The sequence below is a fragment of the Capricornis sumatraensis genome, chromosome X (genome assembly GCF_032405125.1).
Source record: "Capricornis sumatraensis isolate serow.1 chromosome X, serow.2, whole genome shotgun sequence".
Classification (NCBI taxonomy): domain Eukaryota; kingdom Metazoa; phylum Chordata; class Mammalia; order Artiodactyla; family Bovidae; genus Capricornis; species Capricornis sumatraensis.
In genome coordinates this window covers 129,833,744-129,851,422 of record NC_091092.1, presented here as the reverse complement: position 1 = coordinate 129,851,422, position 17,679 = coordinate 129,833,744, and the positions used below count along the sequence as shown (strand labels likewise).

The 17,679-nt window shown below is 40.3% G+C and overlaps 1 protein-coding gene across 2 annotated transcripts in view; it reads left to right on the top strand.

The window, feature by feature from the left end:
* The window catches only part of NHS (NHS actin remodeling regulator), a 341,883-nt gene that overhangs the window by 291,719 nt on the left and 32,485 nt on the right, over positions 1-17,679 (top strand). For both annotated transcript variants that reach the window (XM_068962863.1, XM_068962862.1), the window contains exon 3: positions 4,242-4,375. In XM_068962863.1, coding sequence (XP_068818964.1) covers positions 4,242-4,375 — 134 coding nt within the window. The remainder of the gene's footprint in view (positions 1-4,241; positions 4,376-17,679) is intronic.

Sequence of the window (17,679 nt, the reverse complement as noted above, 5' to 3'; positions counted from 1 at the left end):
TCCCAGACTTCAGACGATATTACGAAGCTACAGCAATCAAAACAGCTTGGTACTGTCACAAAAACAGATCAAAAGAACAGAAGAGAAAAAACAGATAGATCAAAAGAACAGAATAGGCAGCCCAGGAATAAACCCACATGCCTACAGTCATTAACCTTCAACAAAGGAGGTAAGAATACACACTAGAGAAAAGACAGTCTTGTCAGCAAGTGGAGCTGGAAAACCTGGACAGCCTCATGTAAATCAATGAAGTTAGAACACTCCTTCACACCATACACAACAATAAATATAAAATGGCTTAAATACTTAAACATAGATATAACACCATAAAACTCCTAGAAAAGAACATAGGCAAAACATTCTCAGACATAAATGGCAGTGTTTTCTTAGATCAGTCTCCCAAGGTAAAATAAATAAAAACAAACATAAATAAATAGGACCTAGTGAAGTTTATAGATTTTCTCATAGCAAAGACATAAACAAAAAGACAACCATAAACAAAGAAACCATAAACAAAAGACAACCTGCAGACTGGGAAAAATATTTGCAAATAATGAGACCAACAAGGGCTTAGTTCCCAAAATATACAGACATCTCATACGACTTAATATAAAAAAACTCAATAACTAGACGTTTTTCCAAAGAAGACATACAGATGGCCAACAGGCACGTGAAAAGATGGTTAACATGGCTAATTATTAGAGAAATGCAAATCAAAACTACAACAAGGTATCACCTCACACCAGTCAGAATAGCCATCATGAAAAAATCTACAGATAATAAATGCTGGAGAAGGTGTGGAGAAAGAGTACCCTTCTATCTGTTGTTGTGGATGTAAAGTGGTGCAGCCACTATGGAGAACAGTATGAAGGTTCCTTAAAATAGAACTCTAAAAATAGTTACCATATGATCCAGAAATCCCACTCCTGGACATATACCTGGAAAAAACTAAAATTCACAAAGGTACTTGCACTGCTGTGTTCATAGCAGCACTGTTCACAGTAGCCAAGACATGGAAACAGCATAAGAGTTCATCAACAGACAGATGGATGAAGGAGATGTGGGATATATACAATGGGGTATTACCCAACAATGAAAAAAGAATGAAATATTGCACCAACATGCATGGACCTAGAGATTATCATACTAAGTCAGAGAAAGAGAAATATCTCTTATCACTTATATGTGGAATCTAAAAAAAAAAATCCACTTATTTACCAAACAGAAATAGACTCGTAGACATAGAAAACAAACTTGTGGTTACCAAAGGGGGATGGATAAATTAAGAGTATGGGATTAACAGATACCCAGCACTATATATAAAATAAACTAACATCACGGATTTACCTGTATAGCACAGGGAACGATATTCAGTATCTTATAACAGAAAGGAATCTGAAGCTGTATGCCTGAAACTTGCACAATATTGTAAATCTACTATATATAATAAAGGATTCCCTGGTGGCTCAGATGGTAAAGCATCTGCCTGCAATGCAGGAGACCCGGGTTGAATCCCTGGGTCGGGAAGATACCCTGGAGAAGGAAATGGCAATCCACTCCAGTACTCTTGCCTGGAAAATCCCATGGACGGAGGAGCCTGTTGGGCTACAGTCCATGGGGTCGCAAAGAGTTGGACACGACTGAGTGAAACTAGCACAATGTTGTAAATCTACTATATATAAGAAACACTTTTTATAAAGTCTTCCTGATGAGCAATGGCTCTGGAGGCAGATTAGCAAAGAGCACCTACATGGGGTTGAGGACTTTTCTCTGGTTGTGAATGGGAGTCAACATTTGTCTCAAGAACCCCAAGCAAAGGAAGATGAGTAATTCTGCCACATTCTCCTGGCAGACAAGGTTGGCAGTTGAGGCAGGGAGGCCCACAGACAGGCCAATCAGACATGGACAGAAATCAGAAGGCTCGAGAGTGCTCAGGTACCGGTTTAGAGTGCAGCACACTGAATACAGCAAAGAAAGAGGTCAGCATTAGGGAGGCCAGTGTCAACGGGCAACAAGACCCAGAGAAGGGCCTAACAGCAAGGGTACAGTGAGGCCACTGACTCAGTACCCAGCCCATGGGAAAGATAGGGCTTTAGAGTACATTCTACAGTTACAAAAGCAGACCTTCATGAAAGCATTAATTTGTTCTTCCTTTCAGTCACTCCACAAACATTTACTGAAAATCCACTATATCACAGGCACAGCAGGGCACAGTGATGGAAAGCTGACTATAATCTCTGTTGTCCAGGAGCAGACTTCTATACAGAGGCAGACATACAGAGAGATCCTGACATTTATCACTGCAATGACAGAGATGAAATGGGCCTTGGCACTACAGGGCCTTTAGAGAAAAGACACCTGATGCCACCTGAGAGGGTCAGTGTAGTTGGCTGTTTCCTAATATGGGTAAAGGGCTTCCCTGGTGGCTCAGTGGTAAAGAGTCTCCCTGCCAATGCAAGAGATGCAGGTTTGATCCCTGGGTCAGGAAAATCACCTGGAGAAGGAAATGGCACCTCACTCCAGTATTCTTACCTGGGAAATCCCATGGACAGAGGAGCCTGGAGGGCTACAGTCCGTGGGGTAGCAAAGAGTTGGACACGACTAAGCAACTAAACAATACTGGGGAAAGAATACTGTCTTATGAGTAGCCAAATATTCTATATTATCAGTGTCCAAAGAATTACAATGTGATAAAATGTAATTGTAACAAATACTGTCAAATGCCAGCAATCTTGCTCTGATGGGCGAGGTGTGTTTAGATCTCTTACAGGTCAAGGAGTGGTCATGAGCAGGGCCCTGGGGCCAAGTGTGTAGCAGTGACAGCTCGGCAATGACTTAGCCTCCCTGATCCATGTAGGCATCTGCACAAGAGGGACACTATCAGTGCCTGCTTCGTGCAGTCGTCAAGATAATGCACCTACAAGCTTTGGCAAAGCATCTCTGATGCATGCCCATTGCCCAGCAAACACTGGGCATCACAATTATTATTGTAGATATGCTGAGTAATTGCAGGTTTAAACAACAGAAGGCAATTTAGGACACCTGCTGCACAAATTTGTACCCTGGTCATATTGGGTGGGGGTCACGAGACTTTAGGCCCTGAGTGTGAGTGTGGGCTGGGTTTTGGCAGGTAGTGCAGCCTTTGTCATGGCCAGTTTGTTGGGCAGGTTATGTTGGGTAGGCTCACTGAGATACCCAGAAAGCTAAACTGGGCTCCTAGTGTCCCTGTGATTCTTATTATGCAGTTAGGATCACTTCACCCCACACATGGAAATTTCTCTTTTTTTCCCCAAAGTAGCTTTATTCCTAAATCAGACAGTTGTCATCATTGGGATTCCTTTGCTTCCTCTAGGAACCCAGAATTTGAAAACCATCTGGGTGTTGTGGGTGACAGGACTTAGATGGGTGCAATGGTATGCTGGCCACAGTCTCTTTAAAAAAAAAATTAAGTAAGTAAGCATTAATTGCTCAGTCGTGCCTGACTCTTTGTGACCCCATGGACTGCAGCCCACCATGCTCCTCTGTCCATGGGATTTTCCAGGCAAGGATACTGGAGTGGGTTGCCATTTCCTTCTCCAGGGGATCTTCCCAAACCAGGGATCAAACCTGGGTCTCCTGCACTGCAGGCAGATTCTTTACCAACTGAGCTACAAGAGAAGCCCAAAAAATGTAGTAAAGAAATAAATGAATGAGGCCCTAATGTGTAGGACTCACCAATTTCTGTGATAAAAATATTCCCACCATAGCCTATTTCAAGTTACTGACAATTTAAAAGCTGGCTTGCAAAATTCCTGAACGCCTAAATATCTATGCCCCTGAGCCAATGTGAGCTGGCTCCATCATCCTCTGGATAGCTGTGAGCATCTATCCTTTCTCGCCCTGGGGAGGCTCTGGTGTGTCTGTGCCTAGGTCCACTCCAGGACTCAGATCAGCAGATCTTGCACCACTATTCTAGATTTGTTTTTCTTGCTCATGTTGTTTTGAAATAAGCTGTGTTGAGACATATCAAACACAGAGTGATCCGTCTTGAGACAGACCCACTGAAATGTAGGCATCCAATTTCATATTACTATGAAGTAAAAGTTTAGTTCAGAACCATTCTGAAAATCTTATTTGGTATACACATGAGCTACATTAGCAAAAACTCACTTTTTTCCAGCCTTTCACTCATCCTCCCAAGGGGGGAGGAGAAATTGCAAATGCCAAGTGTGTTTCTATACTGTTGATTTTTCTGCTCCCAGAGCACCGGAGCCGGAGTGATCGTCGGGAGCAGAGAGCTGCTGCGCCCATCCCGGCAGCAGCCCCTCCACTGCCCGCTTACCCCCCGGCTCACAGCCAGAGGAGGCGCGAAGCCAAGGACCGGCACTTCTTAACGGTGAGCTGGGTGGCCAAGTGGCCACCCTGTGCCTGCTCAGTGGGAAGTCTGAGTGGGTCTTGGGAGTCAGTGTCCCTTCTCTTACCAAAGGAGACTGGGCTCCCTGAAAGAGCTAGTTATGGGCATTTGACAACTGAATTTTTCCCCTTTTGTTTCTGAAAGGAATGCTTCTTTCTTTGGAATAGAGTGGGGATACAGATTTTTTTTCAGTTAATTGGCTGCACAATGCTGTAAAGCAGTAACAGTTAAGGACTCTAAGAGAAATTAGAAGTATGAGATTAAGATGTATACAGTGCTATATATAAAAAAAGATAAACAGGATTTATTGCATAGTTTTGTTGTATACCTGAAACTAACATGATATTGTAAAGTAACTATACTTCAATAAAAAATAAAACCAGAGGGGAAAGTCCTTCAAATCCTAATTCTTCTGCATACAAGCTGAAAGATTTAGGGTTGGTTATTCACCTTCTTTGTCCTAAGCTCCCTCATCTGTAATGTGGGGATATTAATAGTAGCTAGCTTATAGAGTTTGAGGGTTAAATGAGATATGGCATACAAAGATCTTAGCACAATGCCAAGCATAGAGCAAGACCTCAGTAAATGTTAATTGCTGCAACCACTACTGTTGTTACTAGCCAGGTGATAGCGTGGCTGTCTTGGTAGGGTGAACTGAGAAAGAACTTACGTGATGTTAAAAATTACTGTTTAAAGATGAATCATGTCATAATTTCATGCTTCCCCCATTCTACAAAGAAGGGTGTTCTGAGTAACCAGTTACTAGAGTGATATCACCACCACTGGTGATGTCAGCCTTGCCTGGGTGGGTGTGACTGTAACTCGGCTCAAGCCCCCAAGTATGGATCAGAGATGATGAAGCTGAGACCAGCTCAGAATACCTGGAAACACCATTACCCGAGGTGTGTCTTCTGAGGCCTCAGCAGGGATAGGTGAGCACTTTCTGCCATCATTGAGGTGAGGGACTGCTATTTCTGTGACCAAATCAGCCCACATAGCCTGCCTGAGTGGTTGGACTCCTGCGCCCTTATCATGCCAGTGTGAGGCCCTAAGTCTAAAGAAGTTATAATAGTGTAGTGAGAGGTTGAGTTTTTTATTTGAAATTACGGTTGTATGTATGATTATAAACCCTGTACCCTTATGGCTTTTATAACATGCAAATTAGAATAAAAATATTTGGGTCACATGATGCCAGACACCCAGATGAGAACAGATTTCATCTAAATGACTCTCATGATATATCCAGATAAAACAGTGAGTGATATTTAACAGTAGACAGACATTTTTCCTACCTGTGGCTAGACAGTAGGCTTCACGTCCTTCAGGCTCATCAAATGTCTGCTAAGTGCCATGTCAAACCACACTGCTGCAATGAAGCTCAGGGACCAGAAAGGAAGGTAAGAGCCTCTGAGGGCTTTCCAGGTCTTTATATAGAACAGTTACACATGCTAGTGATTTGTCATAAAAGCCCCTACTTGACAAAAGTTCCTATTAAGCTCAAATCTGCTTGCTGAAGCATTTGCTTTTAATGAGGCATTTTCTGCATAAAAATGCTAAAAATATTTTTCCCATTCATTATAACATGTTTTGTGGCTCATTAATTTTTTTTTTTTTTTTGGCGGGGAGTGGGGAGGTGAGAGAGAAGATGTTAAGCGTTTACAGAAATGACATAAAAATATTACCCTTTGTCTTCATCTGCATAATTTTTAATAATGTTTAAATTTCAAAGCAAGAGTATAGGAAAAAGCTTAGACTAATGAATAGCAATGAGGGTACTTCATTTTCCCAATAGACATTAATAAGAGGTCATACTTATATAAAGCAGAAAATTTACCCATCTCAATGGTACTATTTAGTATATCTAAGCAATTTGGGAAAACTTTAACTGTTTCATTTGTTTGATTGAGTTTGGGTCACCATGGTCATTGGAAGATTTTCCATTCAAGTTGAATCCCTCAGACCTGGAGCTGACTCACAATAGAACACAGTTCTGTACATTATGCTTACAAAGGCCATATACTACTGAAAGAGAAAAAGCTGTTGGTATAGGGATAAGAAATTTGTAGCCAAATCGCTAGACATACATTATCATAAATGGAAACTCTTCTTTCCTTTACAAGACTTTAGTTAAATCATTTTTTTCCTTTAAAAAAGCATTCATACTGAGATTCTGATATGTAATCATCCACAGTTCTACAAACTATTATACTGTACCTTGGTCATTAAAGACATGGACTGTGAAGCCAACTGCCTGGAATTGAAGACCAGCTCTGATATTTATGAGCTATGTGACCCTGAACAAGCCAATCATTTCAGTGTCTCAGGGATACTAAGAGCTAGTACCTCATAAGTCTGAAATAAGGATTGAATGTATTAATACATGTAAACAGTACCTGAAGCATAATAAGCACTTAATATGTATTAGACATCATCATCATTATTACAATTAGACAGTCAAGTCCCTGAGGTTATCAGTGATACAGTGATACGACATGGGTCTAACTAGGTTTAAATCCCAGCTCTGTAAGCTGAAAATTCAAGGGGTATCTCCTAACTAAAGTCCACGTGGAAATTCTCCTTCAGCAAGGGTGGCAAAGGAGGTGATTTCAGGCCCAGAAAGTTTCTCAGGGGAATTCAGCTAAACCTTCAAAGTCCAGATAATACCAATGCTCTATAAGTTGTTTCAGCACATTGAAAATGAAGAACTTCACCATTTCTTTTATGAACTTTTGCTGAAGGTTTGATACTTAAACCTGATACAGATGGAAGGGAAGGTGGGAAGGAGGGAGAATAAAAGGCAGGAAGGACAGACCAATATCAATTCATGATTACTGATGCAAAACTACTAAATTAGGACTTCCCTAGTGACACAGTGAATAAGAATCTGCCTGACAATGCAGGGGACACAGGTTTGATCCCTAGTGTGGGTAGATTCCACATGCCGTGGAGCAGCTAAGCCTGTGTGCCACAATTAATAAGCCCGCGTGCCACAACTACGGAAGCCGGCGTGTCCTAGAGCCCATGCTCTGCAACAGGAGAAGCCACCCCAATGAGAGGCCTGTGCACCTCAAGAAAGAGTAGCCCCTGCTTGCCACAACTAGAGAAAGCCCACACGCAGCAATGAAGACCCAGTGCAAAGCTAAAATAAATAAAATACATTTTAAAAAGTAAATTAACTTTGAGCAAACAGAATACAGTATCACATTAAGAAATTCATATACCATGACTAAATGGGATTTATTCCAGGAATGGAAGGTAGGTTCAGTATTAGAAAATCCATTAGTATCATATACTGTGTTAATAGATCTAAGGAGGAAAAATCCATATGATTACTTCCATAGATGATGGAAAGGCCTTTAATAAAATACAAGACCTATTCTTTATGAAGACTTGAGAAAATAGGAAGTGAGTGGTACTTCATTAACAGGATAAAATATCTCTGCCTTAGTCCTAAAGCCAATATCTTAGGGAAACATCAGAGGCATTTCTACTAAAATCAGGAACAAAGGAAGGATACTCGCTATCTGGTACTAATTGGCATTATATTAGAGGGATTAATCCAAGCAGTTAGACAAAATAGATCAATTACAGGTATAAGAATTGGTAAAGAAGAAGTAAACCTAGGTCTAGTTGCAGGTGATGTGATGCTGTACCAGGAAGATTGTGGAGAATCAATGATAAAACTAATTTAAACAATAAAAGAATTCAGTACACTAGCAGGACATAAACACAAAAATCAATACCCTTCATTTATACAAATGAGAGACAATTAGATGGCCTGGTGCTATAGAAAATTCCATTTACAGCAGTAACAAAGAAGATTACTTAGAAATTAATTTTTCACAAATGTGCAAAACCTATATTGGAAAAACTTGAAAGCATTCCTAAAAGACACAAAATTAGACTTTCTCAAATGGAAGGACATCCCTTGTTCTTGTATAGAATGATTCAGCACCATAAACAAGTCAGTTCTAAGTTAACTTAGAAATTTAACACAATCCTTCAAAAACTTACTCATAAGCTTTTTTTTAAAAGGGGGTTAGATCCATTGATACTGAAGTCCTCATGGAGAAGCAAACATACAAGAACAGCTAGAGAAAATTCTGGCCAAGATAGCAGAGTAGAAAAACCCTGAGCTCACCTTCTCTAACAGCACACCAAAACCACAGCCATCTGCAGAACAACCATCTATGAAAAAGACCAAAACCTACCAGAAAAGATCTTTAACAACTAGAGACATTATATATCTATCTATCTATCTATCTATCTATCTATCTATCTATCTATCTATCTATCTATCTATCTATCTATATATATATATATAAAAGAAGGAACCACAACAAGATGGGTAGGAATGGATTTGTGATATAATTAAATCCCAGACCCCCAAGGTCAGTGACCCACAAACTGGAGAATACTTACATTGCAGAGTTTTTCCCTCAGGGGAGTTCTAAGTCCCACATCAGGCTCCCTAGCCCAGAGGTCCTGCAATGCTCTGGGAAGACAAGCCCCCAGAGCATTTGGCTTTGAAGGCCAGCAGGGTTTAACCACTCTTAAAGGATGCACACACGAAAACCTCATGCACACCAAGATCCAGGGCAAAAGCAGTAATTTCATAGGAGCCAGGGCCAGAGTTGAACACGACTGAAGCGACTTAGCAGCAGCAGCAGCAGCAGGGCCAGAACCATCTGCTGGTCTTGAAGAGCCTTCCCGAGAGGTGGGGGCAGCTGTGGCTCATCCTGGGGACACAGACACTGGCAGCAGCCATATTTAGGAACTTATTCTACCCCATGGAAGTCAGTGCTGGCAGGTGCCATTAGCTCAGAAGCTCCAAGCCGTGGCCTTACCCAGTGGCCTGTAGGCACCTGTTTTGGGGCATCTCAGGTCAAACAACTAACTGGATGGGGACACAGCCTCACCCATCAGCACATAGGCTGCCTAAAGACTTCATGAGCTCATGTGTGCTTAGTCACTCAGTCATGTCTGACTCTGCAACCCCATGGACTGTAACCCGCCAGGCTCCTCTGTCCATGGGGATTCTCCAGGCAAGAATACTGGAGTGGGTAGCCTTTCCCTTCTCCAGGAGATCTTCCCGACCTAGGGATTGAACCCAGGTCTCCCACATTGCAAGCGGATTCTTTACTGTCTGAGCTCATATGAACATGAGTTCATAGCCCCCTCTAGACACACCTCTAGGCATGGCCCTGCCCACCAGAGGGCCAAGACCCAGCTCCACCCACCAGTGGGCAGACACCAGATGCCATAAAACTACAGTCCCACAACTTGTAGACCCAGCCAACCAAAAGTACATCAGCCCCAATCCTTGGACATGCCCTGCCCACTAGCAGGACAACACAAGTTTTGGGACACCCCAAACCTCATACTCAACTGTGTTAGGAACCTCCACCACCCATCAGTGATCTGATACCAGCTCTGGATCCCTGGGCCCTGCAGCCAGGCTCCAGGACCAGGCTCCACCTGCCAGTAGTCTAGCACTAATCCCAAGAACTGCCTTCACCCACCACTAGAGAGGACAATAGCCCCTGAGTCTCCTGTACCCTGACTCCACCCACCAGTGAGCTGGTACTAGCCCCCAGGGCCCCCTGGAGTTCTGTAGTCAGACATTCATAAACAAGTCCCAGCAGCCAGTAGCATCCATACAAGGCAGGGCCTGACAACCAGTTGGACTAGGGGCCTATCAGACGACCCACATCGTCAGCCCACCACAAAAGAAGGACCCACACAACCGTCTTAGGGGGAATCCCTAGAGCATACAGCTTGGGTGACAAAAGGGGAACGTGCTTCAGGGACGCATAGGACTTGTCCTACAGAGGGCCACTCCTCCAAGGTTGAGAAACATAACTAACCTACTGCATATGGAAAAACACCAACAGCAACTTAGATAAAAATGAGGTAGCGGAGGAACATGTTCCAGATGAAGGAATAAGAGAAAACCCCAGAATAACTAAGTGAAGAGGAGACAGACATTCTACCTTAGAAGGAGGTCAGAGTGATGATCGTAAAGATGATGAAAGAACTTGGGAGAAGAATGGATGCACAAAACAAGTTAGAAGTTTTTAACAGTTGGAAAATATAAAGACTAATGAAACAGAGATGAAGAACAGTAACTGAAATGAAAAAAATATACTTTAGGAGGAATCAATAGTAGACTAAATGATATCAAGGACTGGATTGATGAGCTGGAAGACAGTGGTAGAAATCACTACCAGTGAACAGAAAAAAAAAAAATGAAAAGAGGACAGTTGAAGAGACCTCTGGGACAACATCAAGCATACTAAAAATCCCATTATACAGGTCCCAGAAGGAGAAGAAAGAGAAACAGGCTGAGAACATATCTGAAAATCTAATAACTGAAAACTTGCCTAACCTGGGAAAGAAAACAGTCACCTAAGTCTAGGAAGCACAGAGTCCCATAGAGAAGAACCCAAAAAGGAACACACCAAGACACACTATAATTAAAATGACAAAAATTAAGGATAAAGAGAGAATATGAGAAACATCAAGGGAAAAGCAACAAGTAACATTCAAGGGAACTCCCATAACGCTATCAGCTGATTTTTCATTATAAAATCTGCAGGCCAGAACAGAATGGCACAGTGTATTTTAAGTGATGAAACAGAAAAACCTACAACCAAGACAACTCTACCCAGCAAGGCTCTCCTTCAGATTTCACAGAGAAATCAAATGCTTTACAGGCAAGCAAAAAGAGTTCAGGACCACCAAACCAGATTTACAACAAATGTTAAAGGAACTTCTCTAGGCAAAAAGAGAAAAGGCCCCAAGTAGAAACAAGAAAATTACAAAACGAGAAAGCTCACCAGTAAAGGCAAATATACAGTAAAGGTAGGAAATCATCCACACACAAAACTAGTAGGGAGCTTAAAGACAAAAGTAGCAAAATCATCTATGTCCACAAAAAACTGTTAAGGAATATACAAAATAACTACATAAAAATATGATATTAAAAATAGTAATTGTGGGAATTCCCTGGCAGTCCAGTGGTTAGAACTCTATGCTTCCTATGCATGGGGCACAGGTTCAATCTCTGGTTGCAGAATTTAAAGTCCATAAGCCTTGCAGCAAAAATAAAGCAATCATGAGGGGAGGAGAATACAAATGCAGGATTTTTGAAATTTATTCAGGGTGCCCAGTCTTGCCACTGTTTTTCAACATAGTTTTGGAAGTCTTGGTCATGGCAATCAGAGAAGAAAAAGCAAAGGAATCCAGACTGGAAAAGAAGTAAAGCTGTCACTGTTTGCAGATGACGTGATACTGAAAATCCTAAAAATGCCACCAGAAAACTACTAAATCTAATCAATGAATTTAGTAAACTCACAGGATACAGAATTAAAACACCAAAAATCTCTTCTATTCCTATATACTAACAATGAAAAATCAGAAAGAGAAATTAAGGAAACAATCTCATTCACCATTGCAACAAAAAGAATAAAATACCTAGGAATAAATCTACCTAAGGACACAAAAGCCCTGTTTCCAGAAAAACTATAAGACACTGATGAAAGAAATCAAAGATGATACAAACAGATGGAGAGATATACCATGTTTTAGGATTGAAAGAATCAATATTGTGAAATGACTATACTACCCAAAGCAATCTACAAGGTCAATGCAATCCCTTTCAAATCACCAATGGCATTTTTCACAGAACTATAACAAAAATTTTTTACAATCTGTTTGGAAACACAAAAGATCCCAAAGAGCCAAAGAAATCTTGAGAAAGGAAAATGGAGCTGGAGGAATCAAGCTCCCTGACTTTAGATGGTACCACAAAGCTAGAGTCATCAAGACAGTATGGTGCTGGCAAAAAAAACAGAAATATACATCAATGAAACAGGACAGAAAGCTCAGAGATAAACCCATGGTCACCTCATGTTTGACAAAGGAGGCAACAATACACAATGGAGAAAAGAAATCCTCTTGTATAAGTAGTGCTGGGAAAACTAGACAGTTACATGTAAAAGAATGAAATTAGAACACTTCCTAACACAATATACAAAAATAAATTCAAAATGGATTAAAGAACAAAATGTAAGGCCAGACACTATAAAACTCTTAGAGGAAAACATAGGCAAAACACTCTTTGAAATAAATTGCAGCAAGATCCTTTTTGAGTAATGAAAATAAAAACCTCCTAGAGTAATGAAAATAAAAACAAAAATAAAAATAAATAAATGGAACCTAATTAAACCTAAGAGCTTTTGCACAGCAAAGGAAACTCTACATAAGATGAAAAAACAACCCTCAGAATGGCAGAAAATATTTGCAAACAAAGCAACTGACAAAATATGTCTCCAAAATATTATCTAAAATATTATCTCCAAAATATATAAGCAGCTCATGCAGCTCAATATCAAAACAACAAACAACCCAATCAAAAAATGGGTGAAAGAGTTAAATAGCCATTTCTCCAAAGAAGATGTACAGATGGCTAATAAACACATGAAAAGATGCTCAACATTGCTCTTTATTAGAGAAATGCAAATCAAAGCTACAATGAGGTATCACCTCACACTGATCAGAATGGCCATCATCAAAAAATTGTACAAACAATTAATGCTGGAGAGCATGTAGAGAAAAGGGAACCCGCTTTGCACTGTTGGTGGGAATATAAATTGATACAACCACTCTGAAGAGCAGTATGGAGGCGCCTTAGAAAACTAAAAACAAAACTACCATATGACCCAGAATTCCCACTACTGGGCATATACCCTGAGAAAATCATAATTTGAAAAGACACATGTACCCCAATGTTTGCTGCAACACTGTTTGCAATAGCCAGGACATAGAAGCAACCTAAATGTTCATTGACAGATAAATGCATGGAGATATGGTCCATATATACAATGGAGTATTACCCTTAAAAAGGAACAAACCTAGGTCATTTGTAGAGATGTGGATGAACCTAGAGTCTGTGATACTGAGTAAATCAAAAAGAGTAAAACAAATATTGTATGTTAATGCATATATATGGACTCTAGAAAAATGTTACTGATGAACCTATCTGCAGGACAGGAATACAGACAAGAGAGAATGGATTTGTGGACATAAGATGAATTGAGAGGGTAACATATACACCACCATGTGTAAAAAATAGATAACTAGTGGGAAGCTGCTGTGTAACACAGGGAGCTCAGTTTGGTGCTCGGTGATGACCTAGAGGGTGGGAGGGAGGCTCAAGAGGGAGGAGATATATGTATACATATAGCTCATTCACACTGTTGTACAGCAGAAACTAATATAACACTGTAAAGCAGTTATACTCCAATTGAAATAAATAAATAAAAGACACCACAGAAATAAAAAGGATAAGAGACTACTAGGGCTTCCCTTGTAGCTCAGTCGGTAAAGAATCTGCCTACAATACAGGAGACCCAGGTTTGATCCCTGGCTTGGGAAGATCCCCTGGAGAAGGAAATGGCACCCCACTCCAGTATTCTTGCCTGGAAAATCCCATGGACAGAGGAGCCTGGTGGGTTACAGTCCATAGGAACGCAGGAGTCGGACACAACTTAACAACTAAACCACCAAAAGACTACTACAGACAACTATATGCCAATAAAATGGACAACCTAGAAGACACATGGACAAACCCTTAGAAAGGTACACTCTCCCAAGACTGAACCAGGAAGGAATAGAAAATATGAACAGACCAATTTCCAATAACGAAATTGAACCAATAATTTTAAAACTCACCCCCCCCCCCATAAAAAAGTCCAGGGCTAGATGACTTTACAGGTGAATTCACCAAACATTTAGAGAAAAGTTAAGACCTATCCTTCTCAAAATATTCCAAAAAATTGCAGAGGAAGGAATACTTCTCAACTCATTCTATCAGGCCAGTGTCACCACGATACCAGAATCAGACAGAGTTATCACAAAGAAAGAAAATTACAGACCAACATCACTGACGAACATAGATGCAAAAATCCTCAACAAAATGTTAACAACACAAATCCAACAATACGTTAAAAGGCTCATACTCCATGATCAAGTGAGATTTATCCCAGGGATAGAAGGATTTTTCAATATCCACAAATCAATCAATGTAACATACTACATTAACAAATATAAGAATAAAAACCATATGAGCACCCCAACAGATGCGGAAAAATCTTTTGATAAAGCTCAACATCCATTTATGATTAAAAAAAAAATCCAGAAAGTGGGCATAGTGGTAACATAACTCCACTAAATAAAGGTCATACATGACAAACCCACAACTAACATCATGCCCAATGATGAAAAGCTGAAAGCATTTCCTGAAAGATAAGGAACAAGGCAAGGATGGCCACTCTTGCCACTTTTATTCAACATCGTTTTGAAGTTCTACCCACAGCAATCAGATGAGAAAAAGGAACAAAAGGAATCCAAATTGGAAAGGAAGAAGTAAAATGCACTTTTTGCAGATGACATGATACTATACATAGAAAATCCTAAAGATGCCACCAGAAAAGTACTAGAGCTCATCAGTGAATTTGGTACAAAATTAAAATAAAGAAATATGTTGCACTTGTATACACTAATATAAACTATCAGAAACAGAAATTAAGGAAACAATCCCACTTACCATTGCATCAAAAAGAAAAAAAAAAACCTAGTAACAAACCCACCTAAGGAGGTAAAAGACCTGTACTTGGAAAACTTTAAGACGTTAATGAAATAAACTGAAGACAACACAGATAGAAAGTATACCATGTTCTTAGACTGGAAGAATATTAAAATGATCATACTACCCAAGGCAATCTACAGATTCAGTGCAAGGAGGGGAAAGAGTGAAAGCCGCTCAGCGTGTCCAGCTCTTTGCAAATGGACTATACAGTCCATGGAATTCCCCAGGCCAGAATACTGGAGTGGGCAGCCTTTCCTTTCTCCAGGGGATCTTCCCAACCCAGGGATCGAACCCAGGTCTTCTACATTGCATGCAGATTCTTTACCAGCTAAGCCACAAGGGAAGCCCAAGAATACTGGAGTGGGTAGCCTATCCCTTCTCCAGCGGATCTTCCTGACCCAGGAATCAAACCAGGGTCTCCTGCATGGCAGGTGGATTCTTTACCAACTGAGCTATCAAAACACCAGTGGCATTTTTTTTCAAAAAATGAGAACAAATAATTTTAAAATTTGTATGGAAACACAAAAGACCCTGAATAGTTGAAACAGTCTTGAGAAAGAAAAACAGAGCTGGAGGAATCATGCTCCCAGTCTTCAGCCTATACTACAAGGCTATAGTCATCAAAAAAAAAATATGGTACTGGCGCCAAGTACTGGCACATAGATCAACAAAACAGAATAGAGAGCCTAGAAATAAACCCATACACTTAAAATCAGTAATCTACAACAAAGGAGGCAAGAATATACAATGGAGAAAAGGTAGTCTCTTTAATAAGTGGTGCTGAGAAACCTAGACAGCTACATGTAAAAGAATTCTCTAACACCATATACAAAGTAGGTTCAAAATGGATTCAAGATGTAAATGTAAGACCATATACTATAAAACTCCTAGAGGAAAACATAGACAGAACACTCTTTTTGACATAAATCACAGCAATATATTTTTTGATCTACCTCCTAAAGCAAAGGAAACATAAGCAAAAATAAACAAATGGGACCTAATTAAACTTAAAAGCTTTTACACAGCAAAGGAAACTACCAAAAAAATGAAAAGATAACCTACTGAATGAGAGAAGATATTTGCAAATGATATGACCAATGAAAGGATCACATCTAAGAAATGTAAATGGCTCATACAGTATGGCAGAAACCAACACAATATTGTAAAGCAATTATCCTCCAGTTAAAAATAAACAGCTCATACAACTCAACATCAAAAAACCAAACAACCTGATTAACAAATGGGCAGAAGACTTGAATAGACATTTTTCCAAAAGGAAATGCAGATGGCCAACAGGCCCATGAAAAGATGCTCAACATCACTAATTATTAGAGAAATGGAAATGAAAACTACAATGAGGATCACCTCACACACATCAGAATGCCATAATCAAAAATATTATTTATTATAAATAATAAATGCAAGGCAGGGTCTGGAGAAAAAGGAACCCTTGAATACTTGGTGGGAATGTAAATTGGTGTCACCACTGTGGAAAACAGTATGGTGATTTCTCTAAAAACTAAAAGTAGAACTACCATGCTGCTGCTAAGTCGCTTCAGTCGTGTCTGACTCTGTGTGACCCCATAGACAGAAGCACACCAGGCTCCTCTGTCCCTGGGATTCTCAAGGCAAGAACACTGGAGTGGGTTGCCATTTCCTTCTCCAATGCATGAAAGTGAAAAGTGAAAGGGAAGTCGCTCAGTTGTATCCAACTCTTAGCAACCCCATGGACTGCAGCCTACCAGGCTTCTCTGTCCATGGGATTTTCCAGGCAAGAGTACTGGAGTGGGGTGCCATCGCCTTCTCCAAACTACCATATGACCCAGCAGTTCCACTCCTGGGCATATATCTGGAAAAAACAAGCCCAAAACAGTAATTCAGAAATGTACACACACCCCAGTGTTCATGGCAGCATTATTTACAATTGCCAAGATATGGAAGCAAGCTAAATGTCATCAACAGATGAATAGATAAAGAAGATATGGTGCGTGTGGGTGTATAATGGAATAGTACTCAGCCATAAAAGTAAAATTTTGCCATTTGCAGCAACATGGATGGATTTGGAAGGAAATGGCAACTGACTCCAGTATTCTTGCCTGGAGAATCCCATGGATGGAGGAGCCTGGTGGGCTACAGTCCACGGGGTCGCAAAGAGTCGGACATGACTGAGCGACTTCACTCACTCACTCATGCTAAATTAAATAAATCAGACAGAGAAAGACAAATACTGTATGATAATCACCTACACGTGGAAACTAAAAAGCAACAAACTAGCGAATAAAACAAAAAAAGAAGCAGAAGCAGAGATAGAGAGATCAAACCAGTGGTTACCATAAGGAGAGGGAAGAGGGGAGGGGTAACATAGGTTATTATGGGGTTATATGAAATTGTGCGTGTGAAACTTCTGAAAATTGCAAAGCACTATAGAATTTAAAGACTCATTCAATGATCCAAAGAGATGATATGGGGTGGGAGGGGGGAGGGGGGTTCATGTTTGGGAACTCATGTACACCCATGGTGGATTCATATCAATGTATGGCAAAACCAATACAGTATTGTAAAGTAACAAAGTAAAAAAAAAAATAGTCTATTAAAAAAAAATAGCCAGTAAAACCCTGAAGAAAAGACACCTATA